Source organism: Polyodon spathula, chromosome 3 (genome assembly GCF_017654505.1).
Source record: "Polyodon spathula isolate WHYD16114869_AA chromosome 3, ASM1765450v1, whole genome shotgun sequence".
NCBI lineage: Eukaryota > Metazoa > Chordata > Actinopteri > Acipenseriformes > Polyodontidae > Polyodon > Polyodon spathula.
In genome coordinates, this window is record NC_054536.1 from 47560872 (window position 1) to 47588509 (window position 27638).

Here is a 27638-nt window from a genome sequence, read left to right on the forward strand (position 1 = left end):
GATCAGATTAATTTATTAGATTGCTTCTTCCCACAGTGTTCACCTTTTTTCGGGTGTAATTCATTTCAGTTTATGGCTGCTCATGACTGGAATGAATTTCAAATCAAATTAAATCAATTTATTTATTTTTTTCTATGTTGTATTTGTTTGCTTTGTGTTGCTGTGATGTTTGCCTCTTGATCAGATCACCGTTGTAAATGAGAATTTGTTCTCAATCTTCTTATCTGGTAAAACAAAAATTAAATGAAATGAAAAAAAAAATTCTAACTTTGGTACCGAATCCCCAGATTGTGTGTAATTTTGAGTTTCACCTGAAGCCTTTTTTCCTGCATGGCCCTGCAAGGCCAGTAGAGGCATGCAGGTGCTAGCGTCACATCCCCAAGGTACTGTCTGCTAGACAGATAGCTAGTAGAGAGCACAGATATTGGTAGAAACAGTCCATTATATTTTTATAGAATTGGTTTGGTTAATTTCTAAGCAGGAGCAGTAGCACTCAGAACCACGTTCATGGCTTGTTCCATTACTGCTCGAAAGAATATGTAAGGTAAGAATTCTTAACATTTTTACACAGAGGGTTCTGTGCTGGAGACTAAAAACTGAAGAGATTTTAGAAGAAAAATATTTTTATGGTGTTTTTGTGAGGCTGAAACTCTTGCTGGCGCCAGACATTGTGGCTCACCCATTAAAGGCGCTCCCGCGTGGAGTGCAGGATGCGCCCTATAGCTGGATGTTGCCGGTTCATGTCCAGGCTATTCCACCACCGACCGTAGACGGGAGCTCCTAGGAGGGCTTAAGTGTAAAACCTCAAAAGCAATGACTAAAGCTAAGGTTTACAATTTTAGGAAGGCAAACTATGAAGGAATGAAACAGAGACTAACAGAATCAGATTAGAGTAAAATAGAGAAAACATCCACAGAAAAAAGATGGCTTTTTAAAAAAAAAAGTAGTAATTAGAGATGCAAAACAATTACATCCCAAAAGTAGACAAATCTAAAATGTAAAACAAAATTGCCAAAATGGTTTAATAGCAATTAAAAAAAATAAAATAAAAATCAGACGAGGTAAGAAATGTGCATTATAAATACCATATGGGAGATACTGAAATTAAAGAAGGAATCTATGAAAATGACCTAGGAGTTTATGTTACCTAGACAAATGTGGGGAAGCTATAAAAAAGGCCAATCTGATTCAAGCATTCAAAATTGTAAAATGTATTGACAGTGTTGACCCAAGGGACTTTTACAACCTGAAAAAAGAAAAAACAACCAGGGGTCACAAATGGAGATTAGATAAAGGGGCATTCAAACAGAAAATAGGAGGCACTTTTTTACACAGAGAATTGTGAGGGTCTGGAATCAACTCCCCAGTAATGTTGTTGAAGCTGACACCTTGTGATCCTTCAAGAAGCTGCTGATGAGATTCTGGGATCAATAAGCTACTAACAACCAAACAAGCAAGATGGGCCGAATGGCCTCCTCTCGTTTGTAATCTTTCTTATGCCACAAATGTAGACCTATTTTCATCTCTAGAGGGTATGCTCTAGCAAAAGTAGCTACTGAAAACAATGTGAGGGACAGAACTAATGACATAATGTAGAGAAAGCAAACAAGTCATGTAAGTTAAAGCAATGTTTTACTTAATTTAAAAATATTTCACACCTGCCTAAAACTTTTGCACAATAATTATATATATATATTACACACAGCTCTGGAAAAAATTGAGACCACTGCAAAATTATCAGTTTTTCTGGTTTTACTATTTATAGGTATATGTTTGGGTAAAATGAACATTTTTGTTTTATTCTATAAACTACTGACAACATTTCTCCCAAATTCCAAATTAAAATATTGTCATTTAGAGCATTTATTTGCAGAAAATGACAACTGGTCAAAATAACAAAAAAGTTGCAGTGTTATCAGACCTTAATAATGCAAGAAAATAAGTTAAGTTTCATTTTTCAACAAGCACAGCTTTCATGCATCTTGGCATGCTCTGCACCAGTCTTTCACATTAATGTTGGGTGACTTTATGCCACTCCTGGCGCAAAAATTCAAACAGCTCGGCTTTGTTTGATGGCTTGTGACCATCCATCTTCCTCTTGATCACATTCCAGAGGTTTTCAGTGGGGTTCAGGTCTGGAGATTGGGCTGGCCATGACAGGGTCTTGATCAGGTGGTCCTCCATCCACACCTTGATTGACCTGGCTGTGTGGCATGGAGCATTGTCCTGCTGGAAAAACCAATCCTCAGAGTTGGGGAACATTGTCAGAGCAGAAGGAAGCAAGTTTTCTTCCAGGACAACCTTGTACTTGATTGGTTGGTCATTTTCTGCAAATAAATGCTCTAAATGACAATATTTTAATTTGGAAGAAATGTTTTCAGTAGTTTATAGAATAAAAGAAAAATGTTAATTTTACCCAAACATATACCTATAAATAGTAAAACCAGAAAAACTGATAATTTTGCAGTGGTCTCTTAATTTTTTCCAGAGCTGTGTGTAATATATATATATATATATATATATATATATATATATATATATATATATATATATATATATATATATATATATATATATTATTACTGTGCAAAAGTTTTAGGCAGGTGTGAAAAAATGCTGTAAAGTAAGAATGCTTTCAAAAATAGACATGTTAAAAGATTATATTTATCAATTAACTAAATGCAAAGTGAGTGAATAGAAGAAAAATCTACATCAAATCCATATTTGGTGTGATCACCCTTTGCCTTCAAAACAGCATCAATTCTTCTAGGTACACTTGCTGTGTACCTAGGGGATTTTGTAGGCATATACAGGTGTATGATTAAGCAATTATACCAAACACGTGCTAATGATGATCAATTCAATATGTAGGTTGAAACACATTCATTAACTGAAACAGAAACAGCTGTGTAGGAGGAATGAAACTGGGTGAGGAACAGCCAAACTCAGCTAACAAGGTGAGGTTGCTGAAGACAGTTTACTGTCAAATGTAATACATCATGGCAAAACTGAGCACAGCAACAAGACAGGGGTTTCCAGATGTGTTGTCCAAGCTCTTTTGAAGAAGCACAAAGAAACGGGCAACGTCGAAGACCGTAGACGCAGTGGTCGGCCAAGGAAACTTACTGTAGCAGATGAAAGACACATTATGCTTACTTCCCTTCGCAATCGGAAGATGTCCAGCAATGCCATCAGCTCAGAATTGGCAGAACAGTGGGACCCAGGTACATCCATCTACTGTCCAGAGAAGTCTTCATGGAAGACTTGCGGCCAAAAAGCCATACCTCCGACGTGGAAACAAGGCCAAGCGACTCAACTATGCACGAAAACACAGGAACTGGGGTGCAGAAAATGGCAGCAGGTGCTCTGGACTGATGAGTCAAAATTTGAAATATTTGGCTGTAGCAGAAGGCAGTTTGTTCTCCGAAGGGCTGGAGAGCGGTACACGAATGAGTGTCTGCAGGCAACAGTGAAGCATGGTGGAGGTTCCTTGCAAGTTTGGGGCTGCATTTCTGCAAATGGAGTTGGGGATTTGGTCACAATTAATGGTCTCCTCAATGCTGAGAAGTACAGGCAGATACTTATCCATTATGCAATACCATCAGGGAGGCATCTGATTGGCTCCAAATTTATTCTGCAACATGACAACAACCCCAAACTTACAGCAAAAGTCATTAAGAACAATCTTCAGCGTAAAGAAGAACAAGGAGTCCTGGAAGTGATGGTATGGCCCCCACAGAGCCCTGATCTCAACATCATCAAGTCTGTCTGGGATTACATGGTGAGAGAGAAGCAACTGAGGCTGCCTAAATCCCCAGAAGAACTGTGGTTAGTTCTCCAAGATGTTTGGGCCAACCTACCTGCCGAGTTCCTTCAAAAACTGTGTGCAAGTGTACCTAGAAGAATTGATGCTGTTTTGAAGGCAAAGGGTGGTCATACCAAATATTGATTTGATATAGATTGTTCTTCTGTTCACTCACTTTGCATTTTGTTAATTGATAAATATAAACTATTAACATGTCTATTTTTGAAAGCATTCTTTACAGCATTTTTTCACACCTCCCTAAAACTTTTGCACAATACTGTGTGTGTGGGTATATATATATATATATTTTTTAAGTGTTTTAGTGGGTATATTCTTGGCTCACTCTTACTCTAATAAGGCCAAGTCTCAAGTAGTAATTGTGCATGCTGAGCTTATTCTTTAAGTAATTTATATAAAATATGTAATGCAAATATTTTTAAATAGCATGTTTACACAGATTACCATGAATAAACTAATATAAAAAAGTGTAGATAGTGTCTCGCTTTGTTTCAATTTGACAAATTTGTCAACACTACTTTATTTAAAGATTGCTCCTCTCCAGTACAATTATTCAGAGAAAGTAGATTCGTAACTAAATATACTACTGTGTTTCCCTTGTCTGGTGAAATAAAGAAAACAGAGATGGAAAATTAAATTCTAAATATTGAAATGTATTATTTCTCAATAACAGTCAGCAAAATTCAGTGCTTACCAGGCATATTAACACCCCGCCTCTGCTCACGAATGATTGGACAGCTGTCAGATCTTTCACTTTCCCTTTGGCTACTCACTCGCCTTCAATTTTCATGCACAATACCGTGAACGGGCTCTGCTTGCTTATGACTGGACAGATGCGTAAAACTTGGCAGATATTTGACTCTCTACTGGTTAAACTTGCTGTCAGTACCTACACCTGAAACAGACACAGTTTATGTCACACCCAGCTAACTTATGATTGGGCTACCGCAGAGATAATGCAGATGTTCAATTGGTTGATCGTATCGCAGAAGCTAGTCAGGAAAAAAAATGTTGCGTAGTTACAAGCATGGTATAAGAGAGCAGCGCTGTCAACAAACTGCTGTGGCGCTTTTGTTGGAAGACGTGTTTAAAGCTTTCTTTATTTTCCCACGCTACGACCCACCAGAAATGTGTTCACAACCCATAATCTAAGAAAAGCTGCTGCGGGCACAATGGCCTGGTTTCGCAGGCACAAATTTGCCCTCGGGCACCACTTTGAAGACCACTGCACTATGGCATTCTGGTATACTAATGCCAGTCTGTATATAACTGGACCTTCCATTCAAAACTTAAAAGATTTATCAATGGAGTAAAATAATATTACAATTTCTAGGATACTGAAGTAACTAGACATACACCTGTGGAAGGGTGGTCGGTAATTCACTTGACATACAGGAGACAGAAAAATGTACTTGAAACACTGCAAAGGTGCTCAGTTTTAAAATGCAATCTCCGTTCAATGATTTATTTTAGCCCCCAGAGGGCACTGTTGTCCATGGTGATAGACAGGACCACGGGAATACCAATGCAGGAAGAAAAAGTGCGGGCACACTCGCAGGTGCTTAAAAGAATAATCAAAAAAGGGAAAATAAAACACAGTAATAAAACTACAAAATATAAAGGTGCTGCACTCGGCAGCGTTACCCCCACCGTTGCTATCCGCACAGCCAGTCTCTGTCCTACGCTCACTCCCTCAGCCTGCTTCCTATATGTGTATGGGGTCTGCCCAAGGTTTTCCCACTAGTATTATTCTTTTATTTTCTTTTTTTTTGGTGTAGGAGCAGAGCTTCCACTCGCTCGTAGTTTGTCTTTCAGGAGCAGAATTTACAGTTTAATTGTAAATCTCGAAAAACTACTCACTTCTAAATCTTTTGTAGTCATCTTTGTATTACTTTAGTATAAATACATGTTAATTTGGATTCATATGTTGTCTTTATCTGACTTTATGTGAACGAAAAGACACACATTTGCCCGTTTTCCCATTGGAAATAGTGATATTTTGAAATATCACTGTCCTGGTCACAAAAGCAAAGTTTGTGGGGAATAATAGCCATTTTCTATACTTCTGAGGCATAAGGAATTAGGAACTAACACTTACTACCCAGGAACAAAAATTGTGTTACATAGTGTAACCAATGGAAGGTGTTTTAAGACTGGAGTGTATGTATCTCATTATATAAGAAAATAATGAGGAGCTTAGTTATAAAAATTAGGATGTACGCTGTTTTGTATTATCTGAAAAGATACCGATCCAGGTGTCCGACATCATGTGGTAAATTTGGAAAAGTGAAACAGTGGAGTTTCATATTAATTGAAACACTAGCCTTGGCAAGTAAACAGGGTGTCTGAAACTTGCTTGTGCAGGCGAATTTTTAGAAACAGAGGTCAACCTTGGTCCAAACATGGTACAAATTAATATAAGGCTATTATATTTAACGTTTCATTATAGCTTAAATTTAAATGGAAATAACGGAACTGACCACTGTATGCTTATTCAAAGGCTTGTAATAAACCCCTTGTAGCAGGGCGGTAGGAAAGCCCTGTTTAAATGTGTTTTGTTCATTTATTTTTAGAACGGGGTCTCCCCCTCCGCCCCTGTGTTATTTATGTATTATGATTTGTTTATTGTATTTGTTATAAATGATGGCGTAACTGTGCGGTTTTGTTTTTGTGTGGGGTTTTTTTGCAACGTGGATGGGAAGCCCACCCGCGTTGATTTAAAACCTTGTGCAGGCGGTGGCCATCTCCCGAATTAAGTGATTAATTTGTTGCTAATCGGGATATGGTCACCTGTATAAAAAGCCTGCAGCTCTCTGCACTCGAGGTGGGGTGTTTAGAGGAGGAGCGAGAGGACTGATTAATTTATAAAGAACTAAGGATCAGTGAAGGCGATCACTCAGCCTGATCTTAGCGTTTATTTTGCGTTAGAGATTAATTTTTTTTAATTATTTACTTTCGCTCTGTGAGCAGTGTTTTCTGTTTAAACATTTATTTGTTTGTGCACACCACACCTGTAAACTGCAGATACCTGACCTGTGTGTGCTTCCTTCTTCTGGTCTGACGTCACCGCAACGCCATTTCCTGCCACACCCCTACAGTATTTTTGTTCTACACTTTGTTAACACACATTTGTATATGAAGTTAAACTGACCCACTGACAACACACTGAAAAGTTAACATAATATGCAACAGGTTCATGGAATTAAATAGATCTGGTGTTACATATTAAAAACATCATAAATACACATAAACTTAGAACATAAGAACATAAAGTTTACAAATGAGAGGAGGCCATTGAGCCCATCTTGCTCGTTTGGTTGTTAGTAGCTTATTGATCCCAGAATCTCATCAAGCAGCTTCTTGAAGGATCTCAGGGTGTCAGCTTCAACAACATTACTGGGGAGTTGATTCCAGACCCTCACGATTGTGTAAAAAAGTGCGTCCTATTTTCTGTTCTGAATGCCCCTTTGTCTAATCTCCATTTGTGACCTGTTTCTTTTTTCAGGTTGAAAAAGTCCCTTGGGTCGACATTGTCAATACCTTTTAGAATTTTGAATGCTTGAATTAGGTCGCCACATAGTCATCTTTGTTCAAGACTGAACAGATTCAATTCTTTTAGCCTGTCTGCATATGACATGCCTTTTAAACCCGGAATAATTCTGGTCGCTCTTCTTTGCACTCTTTCTAGAGCAGCAATATCTTTTTTATAGCGAGATGACCAGAACTGAACACAATATTAAAGATGAGGTCTTACTAATGCATTGTACAGTTATAGCATTACTTCCCTTGATTTAAATTCTACATTTTTCACAATGTATCCGAGCATCTTGTTGGCCTTTAATTTATAGCTTGTCTAGATGAAGACATTTCTGAGTCAACAAAAACTCCTAGGTCTTTTTCAGTATCTCCCATATTATATTTATAATGCACATTTTTATTTCCTGCGTGCAGTACCTTACAATTTTCTCTATTAAATGCCATTTGCCATGTGTCTGCCCAGTTCTGAATCTTGTCTAGATCATTTTGAATGACCTTTGCTGCTGCAATAGTGTTTGCCACTCCTCCTATTTTTATGTCATCTGCAAATTTAACAAGTTTGCTTACTATATCAGAATCTAAATCATTAATGTAGATTAGGAATAGCAGAGAACCTAATACTGATCCCTGTGGTACTCTACTGGTTACCACACTCCATTTTGAGGGTTCCCCTGTAATCAGTACTTTCTGTTTTCTACATGTTAACCACTCCCTAATCCATGTACATGTGTTTCCTTGAATCCCTACTGCGTTCAGTTTGAGAATTAATCTTTTATGCTGGACTTTGTCAAAAGTTTTCTGGAAATCTAAATAAACCATGTCATATGCTTTGTAATTAAACATTATCAATGTTGCATCCTCAAAAAAATCAAGCAAGTTAGCTAGACACGATCTCCCTTTCCTAAAACCATGATGACTGTCTCCCAGGACACTGTTACCATATAGGTAATTTTCCATTTTGAATCTTATTATAGTTTCCATAAGTTTGCATATAATAGAAGTCAGGCTTACTGGTCTGTAGTTACCTGGTTCAGTTTTGTTTCCCTTTTTGTGGATCGGTATTACTTTGCAATTTTCCAGTCTGTCGTTACCACCCCTGTGTCAAGAAACTGTTGCATGATCTTGGTTAGCGGTTTGTAAATAACTTCTTTCATTTCTTTGAGTACTACTGGGAGGATCTCATCCGGCCCAGGGAATTTGTTTATTTTAAGAGCTCCTAGTCCCTTTAACACTTCTGCTTTGGTTATGCTAAAGTTATTTAAAACTGGATAGGAACTGGATGACATGTGGGGCATGTTGTCCGTATCCTCCTTTGTAAAAACTTGTGAAAAGTAATCATTTAATATATTTGCTATTTTTTTTTCTTCATCTATGATTTTGCCATTTGTATCTCATAGACATTTAACCTCCTCTTTGAGTGTTGGAAAATACATTTTGGAATTTGGTTTAGCCCCCTTAGCAATGTTCATTTCTATTTCTCTCTTGGCATTTTTTAATTACTTGTACTGTATTTGGTAGCAAGGACCCTAAGAACTCCAGTTCACCTACTTTTAGTGAAAGGAGGGCTGGAAGATTGTGAACCATGAGCTCACATTGAGTTAATTTTGAAAACAGAGTTGACCGGATCCTTCTAGAAAATATCATTAATATCATCAAAGTTGGCAACTGTCAATTGGGACTCTTGATGTATTCAATGGAGGGAAAATCCTATAAAAACCAAGGTAAAACCCCAGTCAATTAATGCGCTACTTGCAAACTACAAGTTGTGTGATCCATGCTGTGAGGATCTCTAAAAAACTGATTGCTATTTGGTCATATTCAGAATGCTCTGCCTTTTGAAGACAGTTCTTATTTTTCAATATATCCTACACTACACTTATACTGGAAGGTAAGCATATTTTCTAACTTAATATCTCTTTTATATTGAAGCATTGCTATAGGGTAAGTTTTGTAAATTATGTTTTAGTCTTTAGTCATATATACAGTACTGTGCAAAAGTTTTAGGCAGGTGTGAAAAAATGCTGTAAAGAATGCTTTCAAAAATAGACATGTTAATAGTTTTTACTTATCAATTAACAAAATGCAAAGTGAGTGAACAGAAGAACAATCTACATCAAATGCATATTTGGTGTGACCACCCTTTCTTTCTTTGCCTTCAAAACAGCATCAATTCTTCTAGGTACACTTGCACACAGTTTTTGAAGGAACTCTGCAGGTAGGTTGTCCCAAACATCTTGGAGAACTAACCACAGTTCTTCTGGGGATTTAGGCAGCCTCAGTTGCTTCTCTTTCTTCATGTAATCCCAGACAGACTCGATGATGTTGAGATCAGGGCTCTGTGGGGGCCATACCATCACTTCCAGGACTCCCTGTTCTTCTTTACTCTGAATAAAGTTCTCAATGACTTTTGGTGTATGTTTGGGGTCGTTGTCATGCTGCAGAATAAATTAAATCTGGGGCCAATCAGATGCCTCCCTGATGGTATTGCATGATGGATAAGTATCTGCCTGTACTTCTCAGCATTGAGGAGACCATTAATTGTGACCAAATCCCCAACTCCATTTGCAGAAATGCAGCCCCAAACTTGCAAGGAACCTCCACCATGCTTCACTGTTGCCTGCAGACACTATTCGTGTACCGCTCTCCAGCCCTTCGGCAAACAAACTGCCTTCTGCTACAGCCAAATATTTCAAATTTTGACTCATCAGTCCAGAGCACCCGTGTTTTCGTGTATAGTTGAGTCACTTGGCCTAGTTTCCATGTCGGAAGTATGGCTTTTTGGCCGCAAGTCTTCCATGAAGACCACTTCTGACCAGACTTCTCCAGACAGCAGATGGTTGTATCAGGGTGCCACTGTTTTCTGCCAATTCTGAGCTGATGGCATTGCTGGACATCTTCCGATTGCGAAGGGAAGTAAGCATGATGTGTCTTTCATCTGCTGCAGTAAGTTTCCTTGGCCGACCACTGCGTCTACGGTCCTCAACGTTGCCCGTTTCTTTGTGCTTCTTCAAAAGAGCTTGGACAACACATCTGGAAACCCCTGTCTTGTTGCTGTGCTCAGTTTTGCCATGATGTATTACATTTGACAGTAAACTGTCTTCAGCAACCTCACCTTGTTAGCTGAGTTTGGGTGTTCCTCACCCAGTTTTATTCCTCCTACACAGCTGTTTCTGTTTCAGTTAATGATTGTGTTTCAACGTACATATTGAATTGATAATCATTAGCACCTGTTTGGTATAATTGTTTAATCATACACCTGATTATATGCCTACAAAATCCCTGACTTTGTGCAAGTGTACCTAGAAGAATTGATGCTGTTTTGAAGGCAAAGGGTGGTCACACCAAATATGGATTTGATTTAGATTTTTCTTCTGTTCACTCACTTTGCATTTAGTTAATTGATAAATATAATCTATGAACATGTCTATTTTTGAAAGCATTCTTACTTTACAGCATTTTTTCACACCTGTCTAAAACTTCTGCACAGTACTGTATATTTTTTGAATGTCCTAGAATTTAGCGGTGGCCATTTGTAGCATTATGCATGCATAGCCTGATTGCTAAATATATAATAACCATATTTGTATTACGGTATTGAAATACTAATGATGTTAAACCTGTAAAGCACTGGATCGCCCAGACTGCTTTTTACTTGGGATTTATGGTCTGCACAACCAACCAATCCAATTTTAAAGCATTTAATAAACTGAAAGAATACTAAGACTGCTCTGATTTGTAAAACTTCAAATTACATGAGTATGTTTGATTTTCTTGAAAAGTTGTCTGGACATATAGCCCGCCCAGTGCACGAACAAAACCACTACAGGAGTTTAAAACATCTCTGTCCTCCCTGAACGTCTCCCCTGAAAAGTGTGCTCAGAGCATCTATATCAATAAAAAGAGTATGTAATAAAATTCTGACAGTAATAAACTATAACCTTAATAACATTATCATGAGTCAAATATATATAAAAGAAATCTCACTATACGGTACAGACTATTGTAAATCATTGAGGCTATGTTATTGTATTTGCCCAGTATACAGAATACAGAGAATCAGTTGTATCTGCGGGGCGCCACCATCTTTCACTGTGTGGAACTGCTCCTCGAGCAGACCGGGCTGTTTGACCTAAAACCAGAACACGGCAGGAAGGTGCAACGGTTTCACCAAATCAGATTGTCCAATTCTGTTCAGTCTCATGAAATTATACATTTAGCTGTACTGTAGCAATACTGCAAAGTTTAAGGGTCAACTAGTGGCTTTTTAATTCTTGGCAGAATTAATGGTAGTTCTGATGCACCTGTATTTTTTTTCCAAATCCCAGTAGCTAGATATTAGAGAGAGAGAAAAAAAAGGAATGTAGTAATTTAAATTTCTGTATTACTAGTCGATTGTACTAAATTTTTAAAAAAGAACTCCCCTCTACATGTTTGATACTAATTATGTTGATGCAGTTTTCTAGAGCTTAGCATCTTCTGGAATTGAGAGCAGAGCATGCATAGTTTGCAATATTGAATAGTAAGTTGGAATTTTGCTTTCGTGGATTCTATTGCTATGCCATTTTGTTCTTCATTCTTTTAGACAGAAAGCAAGTGTGTGGCTTTTAGTGTTTGTTTCTTATTATTGTCAATATTGTAAAAAGTTTAATGATTTAAAGGAAAAAATAAGGATTTGTGTACCACAACATTAAGACTTTATACTTTATTGGGATTCACAAAATTTCCTCAGGGACCAGTTTTTTTAGGAGCCTTTATGGGGAAACATTTTTGGAGAGCCCTGTACTAGTATTGGAGGAACTGTTGTTTCATACAAATCTGTATTTTTCACAGCAACAATAACTCTAATTACATTCCATATTGTACAGACACAGTTTATGCACTGTACCCAATTTAAGCTACAATGGCAGGATGTTTACTATAATGGAAATAATGAATGTTTATGGTGTTATTATTGAAAAAACACAGAAAGAGTTAGGTTACTTCCATAACCCTGGTTCCCTGAAATAGAAATGTATCCATTACACAATGGGTTAACACGGGAGGTAGGGCTTTTTCTTGTAAGCTCCTAAATTATGGAATGCTCTGCCTTCGTTTGTCAGTGAAGCTGTGGCCGTTACAGTTTTCAAGTCAGGACTAAAAACACACTTTTATAAAATGGCTTTCTTATCTTAGTGGGTTTTAATGTAAATTTAAAATTGCTGTTTTTATATTATGTGTATACTGTCATTTACATGGTCTGACTGTGGCAGTTGTACGTGTGACATGCCATACAAATGTATTGTGGTTTGTTCTTTTTTCTGTTATGTACTGTACAGCAATACTTTTGTATAAAAAGCACTATATAAAATGCAATTAATAAATAAACAGATTCAACTGAACACTTCTACCAAGCTAGTCTCTGCAAGCTGTCTTGTATAAAGGCATCTGCCAAATAAACAAATAATAATAATAATAATAATAATAATAAAGAGCTGCGTCTTACACCCGCAATGTCAGCACACCAGTCTCCTCCCACAGGAGACAAAACTGCGCTCAGTGCCATACATTTTCTTCAGCCTGAGGATCTAGGACATTAAGCCTATAAAACCTTGTGAAAGTGTGGGGCTTGGCCCACACCGCTGCATCGCAAATGGCACCATGAAACAATGCCCAAGAGGCAACAAGACCCCTGGTGGAATGACCTGTGACCTTCTCTGGGGGGGGGGCAAGTTGGTTTGCTCGTAAGTGATCTTGACTGGTCTCCACGACCCAACTGGACAGCCTCCGTTTTGAGAGGGCTTGACCTTGGTTCTTAGCTCCAAAGCATACAGTTGCTTGGATGCCGCCAACTTTTTGCCCTGTCAAGGTAATACACTAATGCCCTAACTCGGCAAAGCGTATGCATCCGACTGGAAAGGCCTCCAATTCCACCAACCGATTGACATGGATGATTGATAGGCATCTGGGGGGGGGGGGGGGGGAATTACCCTCTGTGACAGGGCGAGGAGCCCTGCACATGAAAAGGGGGCAGAGCAAAGTCCTGCCATAAATTTTTAGAAAGGGGTCTCCCCGTCCACCCGTGTCTCATTTGTGTTATTTTGTATTTGTGTTTTATGATTTATGTATTATTATACAGGCCGAACAAGGTGCCGTCCTTCAGTGTTTAGTTATTGTTTAATTTGATATATGTTGGCGAGAAGCTGTAGGTTTTGTTTGGCACCTTGCGCAGAAGGTGACCATCTCCCGATTTAATTAATTGTTTAAATGATTGTCACCTGCAAAAAAAATTTCTGCATTCGGAGCTCTGTGTGGGTGTTTGGAGGAGTGAACGAGAGAGAGAGGAGTGTAAAAATAAAGATACAAATAACTTAAGTACGATCAGTGAAGGCTACTGCCCAGCCTGATAGCTTTGTTTTGTATTTGAGATTTGTTTTTGTTCACTTTTTATTTGGCTCTGTGAGCAGTGTTTTTTTGTTAAAAATATTTTCTTTTTGTGTTCAAAATAAACGGCACCGCCGCGTCTTTTGCCCTGCAGTACTGCATCTGTTATTCTTCCTGCATTCTGGCCTGACGTCGCCACTCAGCCAACCCTGTCACACCCTCATCAAAGAGGTCCTGTAAAAACTGCAGAATGACTGGCATGGGGCAAGTAGTTGGATCAAACTGACGTGCCAAACACCAAGTTTGGAACACGCCCCACATATCCATACTGAGAGTGCACCGAAACAGCTCTCGCATTCTAGAGAGTCGATATGACTCTCTGACAAGCCTAACTGGCTGAACCAGAGGCCTTCAGCGATCAGACCCAGAGCTGTAGGCTCGATGGGTTGGGGTGCCACAACATCCTGTGCGCCTGGATGAGCAGGTCGCGGCACTTGGGCAATTGCCAAGGCTCATGGTGCAATAGCTACACCAACTTGGAGGACCGTTCTCCTGGGCCAGTATGGGGCCACTAAAAGCACCCTGGCTCGTTCCTGTCTGATATTTTCCAGGCACATATGAAGCAATCCTGGAAAGGCATAAAGAAGAGTCCCCGGCCATTTGTGTGCAAGGGCGTCGACTCCCAACGGATCCCTGTTCCCCAGAATGGAGAACCAGAGGGGACAATGAGCAGATTCCAGGGAGGCAAAGAGGTCGACCTCTGCTCTCCTGAACCTGTCCCCTCCACTCTCAGCCGCGTGCAACTCCCCTTGATAGGTCTGCGGTGTGGTTTTTTGCTCCTGGCAAATGTATAGCTCTCAGGGAGAGCAGGTGCTTGTGAGTCCACAACAACATTTTGTAGGCTACCTGATAGAGATGGGGCAAGCGCAGGCCACCCTCGTGGTTGATGTAAGCCACAACGTTGTGTTGTCTGTCCTGATCAACACATGTCTCCCTTGCACCTCATGGAAGAAACTCTGCCTGCAGCTCTAGGATGTGCAGCCCCAGAATGTGACAACCTCCCGTGACACACCAGGCTGAAACAGCATCAGGCACGTGTGGAGCCTCTGGATTCTGACTTCTGACAGAGTGGTGATCATGCTGCTTGAGTTCAGCAGGTTCCCAGGTAAATGGTAGTCTGGGATGGTATCAGTTGGCTTTTTGACAATTCCACCATCAGACCGAGCTTGTCGAGTTGAGCGGTCACCAGTTCCATGTGCGCTACTGCTTGCATTGGAGGCCCGTATGAGCCAGGCAGTTGAGGACTCTGATGCCTTGCAGCCTCAGGAGTGGCCAGGATAGCATCCATGCACTTCGAAAAGGTGCAAGGCGCTAGAGAAAGGCCTAATGGCAGAACACAAAACTCATAAGCGGTTCCTTGAAAAGAAAACTGCAAATATTTCCTGTGACCGGGTCTTGCCGGATATTGCTGCTCTAGAAAGAGTGCAAAGAATGAGCAGAATTATTCTGGGTTTAATAGGCATGTCATATGCAGACAGGCTTAAAGAATTTAATCTATTCAGTCTTGAACAAAGACGACTATGCGGCGATCTGATTCAAGCATTCGCAATTCTAAAAGGTATTGACAGTGTTGACTCAAGGGACTTTTTCGACCTGAAAAAAGAAACAGGGGTCACAAATGGAGATTAGATAAAGGGGCATTCAGAACAGAAAATAGGCGGCACTTTTTTACACAGAGGATTGTGAGGGTCTAGAACCAACTCCCCAGTAATGTTGTTGAAGCTGACACCCTGGGATCCTTCAAGAAGCTGCTTGATGAGATTCTGGGATCAATAAGCTACTAACAACCAAAGGAGCAAGATGGGCTGAATGGCCTCCTCTACTTTGTAAACTTTCTTGTGTTCTTACATAAATATTATATTTAACTTGCACTATAACTCTGATTCCCATTTAATAAATATCAAACTTAGTCCCACGTGAAAAAACGTTACAGATTTCCTAAATTCTGAATAGGTTTGCAGAGATATTCATGTACTGCATTATCCTTTACATTATTGTGACTGACACGGTATTCTTTCCACTTCAGAACGGTAAAGCAAAATTGTGCCAGTAGACAGTGCTGTTAGTGTATGTTAATATGAATGCCTCCCTGACCAACATGATTCTGGTATTTGGTCTGTACAGTTTGTTTAATAAAAAAATTCTGTTTGGATGCCACGTGGGTTTTTTTTTTTTTTTTTTTTTTACAAGCAGCGCCGTCCGCTGATTGTTTCTATACAGCCTCTGTCCTCCCACCAAACAAGTCCGATGTTACATGATCAAGCCGAAGAGCTTTTATTGGGCAAAAAGAAATCAAACTAAAACAGTGTATTGATTCATCTACCAGCAAGTACATTTTCTTGCGCCACCATGGCAAACTAAATAGTTGAGCCACAAGGGAAAACGTTTCGCTTGTGGCGACATGGCGAGCGTCTAACAGGAACGTAGAATAACAAGCTGTGTTAAATAAATAAATTGTTCAGACAAAGAACAGTAATGTGTATTCCAAAAAGTTTTGAGATATTCAATCTTTTTACTTCAAGGTCTTTAGAAAAAAAAAGTTCCACAATTTTACAATAATCTTTTGTAGGACTTCAGTTTCCCACAGACAGATTTTCATATGGTATGTAGGTTTTAAAATATAAAATGTGGGACATGTCCAGTTTTACTTGCGATAAGTGGAAAAAACATTTATGTTCCATATTCCTTAACTATGGAACAACAGTGACAAACAGGTTTTCCACTTTTCTTGCAAGCACACGTCTGAGTGTAAGTGTAAGTTGCGTCTTTCCATGGTGCAACAACCGACATGTCTTCCCAGCTCTTCTGCAGCATTTCCCAGAGATGTAGCACTTGTGGGTAGCTTTGCTTTGACTCTTCTGTCCAGTTTGTCCCATACAAGTTCTATGGGATTGAGTTCTGGAGACTGGGCAGGCCAGGTCATTAGATTGAGTTGTCCTTCACTTTCCTTCTTCGCCAGATAGTTCTTGCACAACTTTGAGGTGTGTTTTGGGTCATTATCTTGCTGAAGAATGAAGAACTGCCCAACTAGCCGTAATCTTGATGGAATGGCATGCCTCTGAAGTATGCTATGACAGCCATGCTGGTTGAGCTTGCCATGGACTTGGGAAAGATCACCAACTCTGTCACCAGCAAAGCAACCCCAGACCATGACACTGCCTCCTCCATGCTTGACAGTGGGAACCACACATGCAGAACTCATGCGCTCACCCTCTCTGCGTCTTACAAATACTCGGTGGTTGGACCCAGATATTTCAAATTTTGACTCCTCGGTCCATAAGATCGACTTCCACTCCTCAAATGTCCAGTTTCTGTGTTTTTTGGCCCAGGCAAGTCTCCTCCTCTTATTCTGCACTCTTAACAATGGTTTCTTTGCAGCAATTCTTCCAGTTAGGCCAGCTTCACACAATCTCCTCTGAACAGCTGATGTTGAAACATCTGTACTTCTAGTAGCATTTAGCTGAGCTTGTATTTCAGGGGCAGTTAATCGCCGGTTTCGAGACTTGTGACTCGAATGAACTTGTTCTCTGATTCTGAGGTCACCCTTGGCCTGCCTGACCTTGTTCGGTCCTCATGAGTGCCAGTTTCTTCAAATCATTTGATGGTCTTGGCCACAGCAGTTACAGACACTTGCAAAGTTCTTGCGATTTGTCTTGAAGATTGATCTTTATTTCTTAAAGTAATTACAGACTGTCTTTTTTCTTTGCTTAACTGAACGTATTTTGTCACTTTCTGCTCCCTTACATTCCGGAATGACAAACTTGTGCCTATGCTACCTATATTTATAGTAATCATGGACCCTTGCCTGTTAACAATAATTGGTGACAAAATGTTAATTAGGTAACATGCTAGTTAACTCTGAGAACATCTAACAAAGACACTTTTATACTTAGGCCAGTGTTCTAACACCGTGTTATACACATTTCAGACTTTTAACTGACTTGGGCTTCAGAATGAAATCCCCTTGCTTGGGGTGAACATTTCATTGAAATTGAAAAGATTTACATTTTCATTTAAAAATTATTTTTTGTAATGCAATTCACTTATGATTATCAGCTTACATAAAGTACACATATCATATAATTAAATATTAAGTGTTTATAGACAAGTTTATACAGTTAAAAGCATAGATAATCATGAAAAACCTGGTTTCAAGCTGGTGTACTCAAACTTTTGACTGGTACTATATATGTGTGTGTGTGTGTGTGTGTACAGTGCCTTGTAAAAGTATTCAGACCCCTGACCAATTCTCTCATATTACTGAATTACAAATGGTACATTGAAATTTCATTCTGTTCGATTTTTTTTTTTTTTTTTAAAACAGGTAAACTCAAAATTATTGTAATGTGACATTGGTTTTATGTTGGGAAATATTTTTAAGAAAAATAAAAAACTGAAATATCTTGCTTGCATAAGTATTCAACCCCCACATATTAATATTTGGTAGAGCCACCTTTCGCTGCAATAACAGCTTTAAGTCTTTTGGGGCAAGTATGTACCAGCTTTGCACACAGTGTCGGAGTGATTTTGGCTCATTCTTCTTGGCAGATTTACTCAAAGTTGTTGAGGTTGGTTGGACAATGCTTGTGGACCGCAATTTTCAAATAATGCCACAGATACTCAATGGGATTGAGATCAGGACTTTGACTGGGCCACTGTAGGACATTCACCTTTTTGTTCTTGAGCCACTCCAGTGTTGCTTTGGCCTTGTGCTTGGGATCATTGTCCTGCTGAAAGGTGAATTTCCTCCCAAGCTTCAGTTTTTTAGCAGACTGAAGCAGAGTCTCTTGCAGTATTTTCCTGTATTTTGCTCCATCCATTCTTCCTTCAATTGTAACAAGATGCCCAGTCCCTGCTGATGAGAAGCATCCCCACAGCATGATGCTGCCACCACCATACTTCACTGTAGGGATGGTGTGTCTCGAGGCATGGGCAGTGTTAGGTTTGCGCCACACATAGCGCTTTGAGTTTTGGCCAAAAAGCTCTATCTTGGTCTCATCTGACCACAAAACCTTTTCCCACATCACAACTGGGTCACTCTCATGCTTTCTGGCAAACTCCAGACATGCTTTCAAGTGGTACATTTTGAGTAACTGCTTCTTTCTTGCCATCCTCCCGTACAGGCCAGTATTATGCAGCGCTCTTCATATGGTTGACTGGTGCACCATTACTCCACTCCCAGCCACTGAACTCTGTAGCTCCTTCAAAGTGATTGTTGGCCTCTCTGTGGCTTCTCTCACAAGTCTCCTTCTTGTTTGAGCACTGAGTTTTGAGGGACGGCCTTTTCTTGGCAGTGCCTGGGTGGTGTGATGCAGCTTCCACTTCCTGATTATTGATCCAACTGTGCTCACTGAGATATCCAAACACTTTGATATTATTTTGTATCCTTTCCCTAATCTATGCATTTCTGTAAAATGCTCTTTGGTCTTCATTTTCCTTCAGATTCACAGCCTTACCAATGATCCTTCAACAGTCGGTGCAAACTGGGAGCTTCCACAGCACAGGGGTTGAATACTTATGCAAGCAAGATATTTCAGTTTTTTATTTAGCTAAATAAATGCAAGCAAGGTATTTCAGTTTTTTAACCTAGCTAAAAAGGAAGATTTGAAATAGGTCTAAAATTACTCAAAACTGAGCTGTCTGAGTTTTATTTTTTTTAAGAAGTGTTTTAACCATGGCAGTTTTAAAAGAAGCTGGAACTATTCCAGTTTCCAGTGAACTATCTATAAATCACAATAATATCATTACATAGATAACCAAGGACATCCTTCAGAAACCTTGTTGGAATGCGATGCAATCATTTAGATACTGTACTGTAATTAGGGCTACTGATTTTTCACGATCGCGGAATCACGGACAGAATCGTGGAATTAATCATTGGGAACAGAACTGGCATTTTTGGAATTAAGTTCTGCTTTGCAACTGCATATTTATATTTACAAAAAAAAAAAAAAAAAAAAAAAAAAAAAACACTGTCTTTTACCGCTGTTATTCTCCTATAAAAAATAATGGATTGCTTTGAAAACTACAATCCAGAAGCCAAGCAATGACGCGTGTATAAAACATAATTTTATGTTCATTTGGATTAGATTTAGGGCGTTATTGTGATGGACTGTCTGTCTCTTGCGCCGCTGCCTGTGTGAGTCGAGTTGTTTAAAAAAGCAACTAGCTATTTTGTGAGAATTCTACTCTGTGGAATAATTTTGGAGTTGAAAAGCACCTCAAAAAAAAAAAAAAAAAAAAAAACGATCGTCAACACCCCCCATCCCCCATTAAAAAAAAAAACTTCATTTATGTATTTATTTATATTATCGGAAATCCGTTACTCCGTCACCCGCTCAACACAAGGAAACGATACGGTGGTTGAGGTGACACCTTTAGTTTTGAATCTTCTTATTTCTAATTTGTCACTAACTCCTTAATTGTAGTACGTACTCGGGAAAGGTGTAAGTTGGCCACCTGGAAAGGGGGCGGAGCCGCGGTGCGCAACGTCATCGACCCGGTCGGGAAGCGCGGTGGCAATCAGGGATTGGTTGACGGTGGTTGCCCTCGCTGACCAATCGGGACGGGACGGAGAAGACAAATGGGGGCGTGGCCCACGGTTCTGTTCCTTCTGGCAAGGTACAGAGACAGAGAGCGAGAGAGAAAGAAAAAGAAAAAAGAAAGAAAGAAAGAACGGGTCGTTTTTATTGTGATCCTGCTAACCCTTCTCCTTTTATATCCTAGAGCACTAACGGGACGCTCCGGAGAAGTGCGACTACCCAGAAGTGCTGTGGTCACGGGAGCGCGTTGTTTCTGTGACGTGGACTACAAGGGGAAGACTGAGTGTTTTTCGTTTGTTGATTTATTGTTTGGGACTGCAACCCCGTTACACTTTATATGGTCGTGTTACACATCGCTGTGCATCCCGGCTTCCTTATTGTTTATTATTATTATTGTTATTAGTATTTTGTTGAGTGTGCTTTCCCTGACCTGGGGAAGGAAATAAAAACCCCAGGCACAGAAACTGGACTGGCGTCTCGTGTTTTTACACCACCGCTATGCGCATTCTGGCACACACATACATTTTAAAATGTTTGTAATGACACGCCGTTAACTTCTCACACTGTTCTATTATTAAGCACTATTTATATGGTAAAATGTGTAAGTTATAACAGTTATTATTGCTTAATGTGCAGAATAAATTACTCCGGCCCGCTTACTCCTAACTTTTTTCCAGTCTGCCCCCATTAAATTAAAAAAATAATATTTTAAGAGCCCCGCTATAACTAAGGCAACTCTATCTGTCCAGGGTATACGAGCAACACATGCAAGCAGTTTTACAGCAAGTACAGCATAAACCAGTCTGCGTTGTTGCATGATGAAACTACAGATAGGGGAAGTGTCCTGAACATTGTATTTAATTTGTGATTATGAAAATGTTTTATTTTTGTAATAATAATCCAGTTTTCGACTAGTCTGTATATTGTAATGCCAGCAATACGCTGTTGTTTCAAAACACCTTTATTTGTTGACTGACTTACAGTATAGTGTTACTTGTGGACAGATTTAAGAAAGTAGTTTACAGGAAAAATCTCTCTCAGGGACTTAAAATATAAAAAATAATTCAATAGATTTTTTTATGTACAAATTTTATTTGTTAATCTCTTGTCAATTCTTAATAAATTGGTAAAAATGGAATTGGTCATTTTGAAAAACGGAATTTGCCATTCCCAAGAATGGACAATCAGGAGCCCTAAGTAATTAAAGAAAATGATTCAAATCACTGGTTTCCCCAGTCTGTCTGAAATATTTAAATCAGAACCATAGACTGGAATGTGTTCCCTCAGTCTATTTTATTTTGAAAGTAACTGAGAAATTATTCACACTTACTAGATAACACTTCTAACTGGTGAAAATGAAGGATTAATAAATGTGTCTATAGTTGAAAAAAGCACCCTGGAGTTATTTTTATTTACCTCGATGAGATTGGAGAAGGCGGCACATCTTGCTGATCTTACAGCTTCATTGCACATCGATAAGTGTTCTTTCATAATAATATAGTAGATATGTAATTCTGTAGCCCTCCGTTTACGTTCCACCTCATAACAGTCTCTTTTCATTTGACGCATGGTACTGTTAATCCAAGGAGCATTTCGTTTAGGTGAAACTAATCTAGTCTTAACTGAGGCGGCAGTATCGAGAGTAGTTGTACAGCGGTGGTATTTTCTGGCAACTACCTCATCAGTAGATAGAAGGAGTTGATAGAGCTAACCTTGTTGTTTCAGAAAACCTTTTTACAGTTGATGGATTCATTGCACGACTTGTAATAGTGTGAGCCCTGCTCTTCTTAGAAACAGGTAGCAGAGCCTCAAATAAAATACAAAAGTGATCAGAGATATTAAGATCTATTATGGATGAGATTTTTAACAACTAGACCTCGAAAAATTACAAGCTCTAAAGTGTGCCCACGATTATGTCTGGGCCTTAAAACATGCTGAATTAAAGACTCAAAGTAGAAGAATCCTATCAATTCATAGATAAAACAGAGGTATTTGGCAAATTCTGATAGAAAGGACTGGCTAGGTTTAGGTGGGCGACAGAGGATTACAATAAGAACAGGCAGTTGGCTGATTAATATTAAACAAAGACTCAAATGAAGTCTGAAAAAAGCTATAATATAAAGGAGAAGCTTCAAATCAAGGAGATATTATCATTCACACTGAGCCAAGTCTCAGTCAGAAATAAAAATCCAAGTTTGTAACGTGTAATAAAACAATTGATTAGAAAGGCTTGGACCCTTCTAATAAACATGCCAAAATGACACTGACTTGACTTTAGATGTGTGTTAAGAAAACCAGCTGCCTTTACAATGCATACACTGAACACAGCAATATCAGAAGCCATATTCAGGTTGTACTATGAGTTTAAAAGAACACACCTGAGCTTGTTACCTATACACTGTGGCTAATCAAACACGTAGTAAAACCTGGAATGTTTGAAACTGCTGTGAATAGCAGTTTTATTTCCATCCCTGTATGCCAATATGCTATACATGATACATGATCAGAAATTAAACAAACAATGTGATGTGTTATCATTCCACACCACAGTAAGACAACTAAATATAATAAAATACGGCAAAATCATACATGTATAGGCTATGGTAGGCTACAGTGTACATCCATGTTGGCACAGGCTTCTGTAATGTGAATAACAATTATTGGAATAATTATTGGCATTTAATTCGGTACTGTACTTACAGGGATATCGAACATACAGTGGCTCTCAAAAGTATTCCCCCCCCTTGGACTTTTCAACATTTTATTGTGTTACAACATGGAATCAAAATGGATTTAATTAGGAGTTTTTGCCACTGATCAACACAAAAAAAGTACATTAAGTGAAAAATAAAATCTACAAATTGTTCTAAATTAATTACAAATATAAAACAGAAAATAATTGATTGCATAAGTATTCACCCTCTTTGCTATGACACACCTAAATAAGCTCTGGTGCAACCAATTGTCTTTAGAAGTCACATAATTAGTTGAATGGAGTCCACCTGTGTGCAATTAAGGTGTTTCACATGATTTCCTAACAAAAACTGCATCATGAATTCAAAGCAAATCAGGAATAAGGTTCTTCAAAAGCACCAGCAGGGGTAGGATATAAGAACATTTCCAAGGAATTGAATATCCCCCGGAGCACAGTAAAATCCATTATTAAGAAATGGAGAGAATATGGCACAGCTGCGACTCTGTCTAGAACAGGCCGTCCTCAAAAACTGAGTATCTGGGAGAGAAGAGCACTAGTCAGGGAGGCCACCAAGAGGCCTATGGCAACTCTACAGGAGTTATAGTCTTCTACAGCTGAGCTGGGAGACACTGCATACTGCAACAATAGCCCGGGTGCTTCACAAAACTGGCCTTCAAATCTCAAAACTCATCAAATCTCAGCTAGAGTTTGCCAGAAGGCATGTGGGAGACGATGAGACCAAGTGGAAGAAGATGAGACCAAAATAGAGCTTTTTGGCCTCAACGCTAAGCGCAAGCCTAACAACGCACATCATCCTGAGAACACCATCCCTACCGTGAAGCATGGTGGTGGCAGCGTCATGCTATGGGGATGCTTCTCTGTGTCAGGGCCTGGAAAACTTGTGAAGATAGAGGGCAAAATGGATGCAGCAAATTACAGAGAAATCCTGGAGGAAAACCTGCTGAAGTCTGCAAGAGACCTGGGACTTGGGAGAAGATTCATCTTCCAGCAGGACAATGACCCCAAACATACAGCCAAAGCCACACTAGAGTGGCTTAAAAACAAAAAGGTCAATGTTCTGGAGTGGCCCAGTCAAAGCCCAGACCTCAATCCAATTGAGAATATGTGGAAAGAGTTGAAAATTGCTGTTCACCAAAAAGGTCCCCATCCAACTTGACGGAGCTTGAGCAATTTTGCAAAGACGACTGGGCAAAAATTGCAGTGTCCAGATGTGCAAAGCTGGTAGAGACTTATCCAAATAGACTCATGGCTGTAATTGTTGCCAAAGGTGCCTCTACCAAATACTGACTCAAGGGAGTGAATACTTATGTAATTAATTATTTTATGTTTTGTATTTGTAATTAATTTAGAACAATTTGTAGATTTTATTTTTCATGTTGACATGATGGATTTTTTTTGTGTTGATGAGTGGCAAAAACTCCTAATTAAACCCATTTTGATTCCATGTTGTAACACAATAAAATGTGAAAAAGTCCAAGGGGGGTGAATACTTTTGAGAGCCACTGTACCTATATATTTTACATTCACAGCTTTGATTTGCTTCCCTCTGTTAATACATTTAGCACTGTTTATGACAGCAACAACTCATACTGGCAATATTGAGACCACGTTTTATATTTCTACTGCACTGATCTTCTATTGGCTGAGAACAAGTTTGCTAAAATGTGCGAACTGTTGCAAAACAGAAGTACTAGATTAGCTGACTATCATATTGTATTCTTATATAGTTGGTACTGAACCTGCAAGCACAAAGGATAAAGCTGAAGTCTAGGTTTTATTTATTAGCTTTATATATTAATTAATCCTAAGCAACATTACATCCTACTCTTTGCTGCCTCGGTGACATCAAAAACTACATTTTTCTTGCCAATTATAAGCCCTCGTAGTATATTAATCCACAATATTTTATGAATTATGTTAAAAATCACACTTGCAGACAAATATGAAATTGTTAAATAAATAAATCAATAAATAAATTATTATTATTATGGGCATATATAAGGACAAATAAAATTGGATTACATTAAACCCTACGTATTTACTCAATTTTGTAATTTAGATTTAAAAAAAAAAAAAAATCTATATATAAAAAAAAAAGTACTACCTGTACAGAGGAATCTCCCATTATGTACTTTGCGCCTTCTGTTACTGCCATGTATGAGAATCTAAGTTGATCTGGTGTCTGGATAAGTCCCATTCTGTATTTTCTCATATCAAGTAATACCTTCTTTATGTTCACAAAGGAAGGATCTTTCCTCTTGTCCATCTGTAAAAACAAATATACATTATTTGCCACTTAATTTGATTAGAATCTTGTCATATTTCATATAAAACACTACCTTATCAATTTACAGTGGCGTGTACTGAAGCATAATTAATTTTAAAAAATTGCCTGAATGGTTTGCAATTTTTTTTTTTTTTCCCCATCATCAGCCGTGTTGGAGTATTTTTTTGTTTTAAAAGAGATTTGGGAGGTAACAGTTGATTGATGGTTCTCTCTAACAGTTTAGTCATGGAAATGATGCAATATGATGGTCAGTGGGGGACGTGGGGGGCAGGGGTCTGATTAAATGGCAGAGGAAGCAAGGGGATATAAAGGGGGTGCATGGAAAAGACCAGGAGAATTGGAGAAAGCAAACGTGACAGAGAAGGGTGTGTATGGGGAGACAGCGAGGGAAAGGACAAAAGAAAACAAATAATAACTGCAATCATTTTATTTCATTTTCGACTCCCAGTTTCGTTCCCTCACTTATTGTATAAAAATAAAACGGCTTGAGTCTTCAATTTCATCTACTCACGGGTTCAGTCTCATTTCTGTCCTAGAACCCAAAAATGCTACAGTATAAATAAAAAGTATATAAAACGAGTACTTCAGATCAAAAAACGAGACTCAATATTGAAACACAAATATTTTTCAATAGTGTACTGTGTATGAGATGATAAACAAAAAAAAAAATCAAACTCAGTTCACCTAGCTGCAGAATGTGCAGTTTACTTCTTCAGTTAATCTTGTGAAATAAAAATGTTGGCCACATGTCCCAGTTGTGGTACTATTGTTTTTAATTCAGAAATATGCTGTTGGGAATTTTCAGACCCAATTATACTTTAACTGTCATGTCCAAAATGTGTAGTTTAATTTTAATTGCCACCTCAGTTTCTTCATATATTATGTGGGTACACACTTTGATGACAGACATTAATATTAAAAGGTACACTTCTGGACCAGGTGGGGTCTGTGATGTTGGCATGATGCATTAAGACATTTAAATGTTAAGCAAAATTGATATAAACAAGGGCCAGTGCTCCAGATAAGCTGCTTGTTTTACACAAATAACACAAAAATATGAATATGACGTATGATATTTAAATTTTATGTATAACAAATACGCATAGCAATTTTGCTGCACAGCTTGAGTTTGCATGTTTGTCTGCACATTTAGGCAGTCTCCATGACTGGCTGCTAAGGAGCTGCATCACGGTTTAGACCAGTCTCCTGGGCCAGTAAGGGGCCACTAGGAGCACCTTGGCCCATTGCCTGATTTTCTCCACACAGCAGGAACAAGGCGAGCGGTGGGAAGGCATACAACAGTTGCCTTGGCCACAGGTGTGAGGGCAGTGGGTTGATTCCTGTGAGTCAAGAGATTATTCGCTGCTCTCCCGCACCTGTCCCAAATGAGGCTACCACCTTGGGGTTCACCTCCACTCTGAGGCGCTGGGACCCTCCTTGCGAGGAGGTTAGCCGCCCAGTTTTTTTTCACCCTGGGCAGATGTACTGCCCGCAGTGAGAGTAGGTTCTTGTGTGCCTGGAGCAAGCTTACATGCCACGAGATGGAGGCTGTGCAACCTGAGGCCACCTTTGTGATTGATGTAAGCCACCACAGTTGCACTGTCTGCCTGGACAAACACATGGGGTGTTTTAACTGATAAGTAAACACATGCCTCCCTTGAACCTTCTGCAACAAATGCTGCAAGGCTAGTTAAACTGCCTCCAGTTCCAAAACATTTCTGTGGAGTGCCACTCTACTCAGCGCCCCAGCCCAGGCTGGACGCGTCCGTGGTGAAGGCCTCCCTTCTGGTAATACTGCCCAACACTATGCCGAGGTGCAGATGGGCATGCTGTGCCTTTACACCAAAAAGTGCCTTTACACCATGATAAAACACCATCAATAGGCAGTTGAGGTTCAACGATACCCCCCCCACGATACAAATAAATAAAAAAAATAAATCTCGGATAGCCAATAAACACCAGAAAAAGTGTGGAAATGGTTAATCAATTCATACTGACTTTACCCTTTTCCCATTAAAAAATAAAACCTACTACAAAAATAAAGAGATTTCCCAATGCTGCTAGGCAATGTCCCGCCTTCCTGACTTGCACCTATCATTGATTCGTTCTGAATATTTTAAATACCGAGTAACAGCACATTCCTACATTTCTATTGGACACTCCGCTTGCGAGATTTAAAATGAGATTACAATCAGAATGGAGGCTTCTTACGGGGATTTAAAGCTGTATTACAGTTAAGATGCGGAGGATTTAAAACAGAATTGTGACAAAATGTACAAAAATGCCTACACACACAACCCCAGAAGAATGTGC

At 39.1% G+C, this 27638-nt stretch overlaps 1 protein-coding gene across 4 annotated transcripts in view; it reads right to left on the reverse strand.

Moving 5' to 3' along the window:
* Positions 1–27638, reverse strand: part of ptpn2b (protein tyrosine phosphatase non-receptor type 2b) — a 129094-nt gene that overhangs the window by 24878 nt on the left and 76578 nt on the right. For all 4 annotated transcript variants that reach the window (XM_041245334.1, XM_041245333.1, XM_041245332.1 and 1 more), the window contains one exon: positions 25143–25304. In XM_041245334.1, the coding sequence (XP_041101268.1) occupies positions 25143–25304 (162 nt within the window). The remainder of the gene's footprint in view (positions 1–25142; positions 25305–27638) is intronic.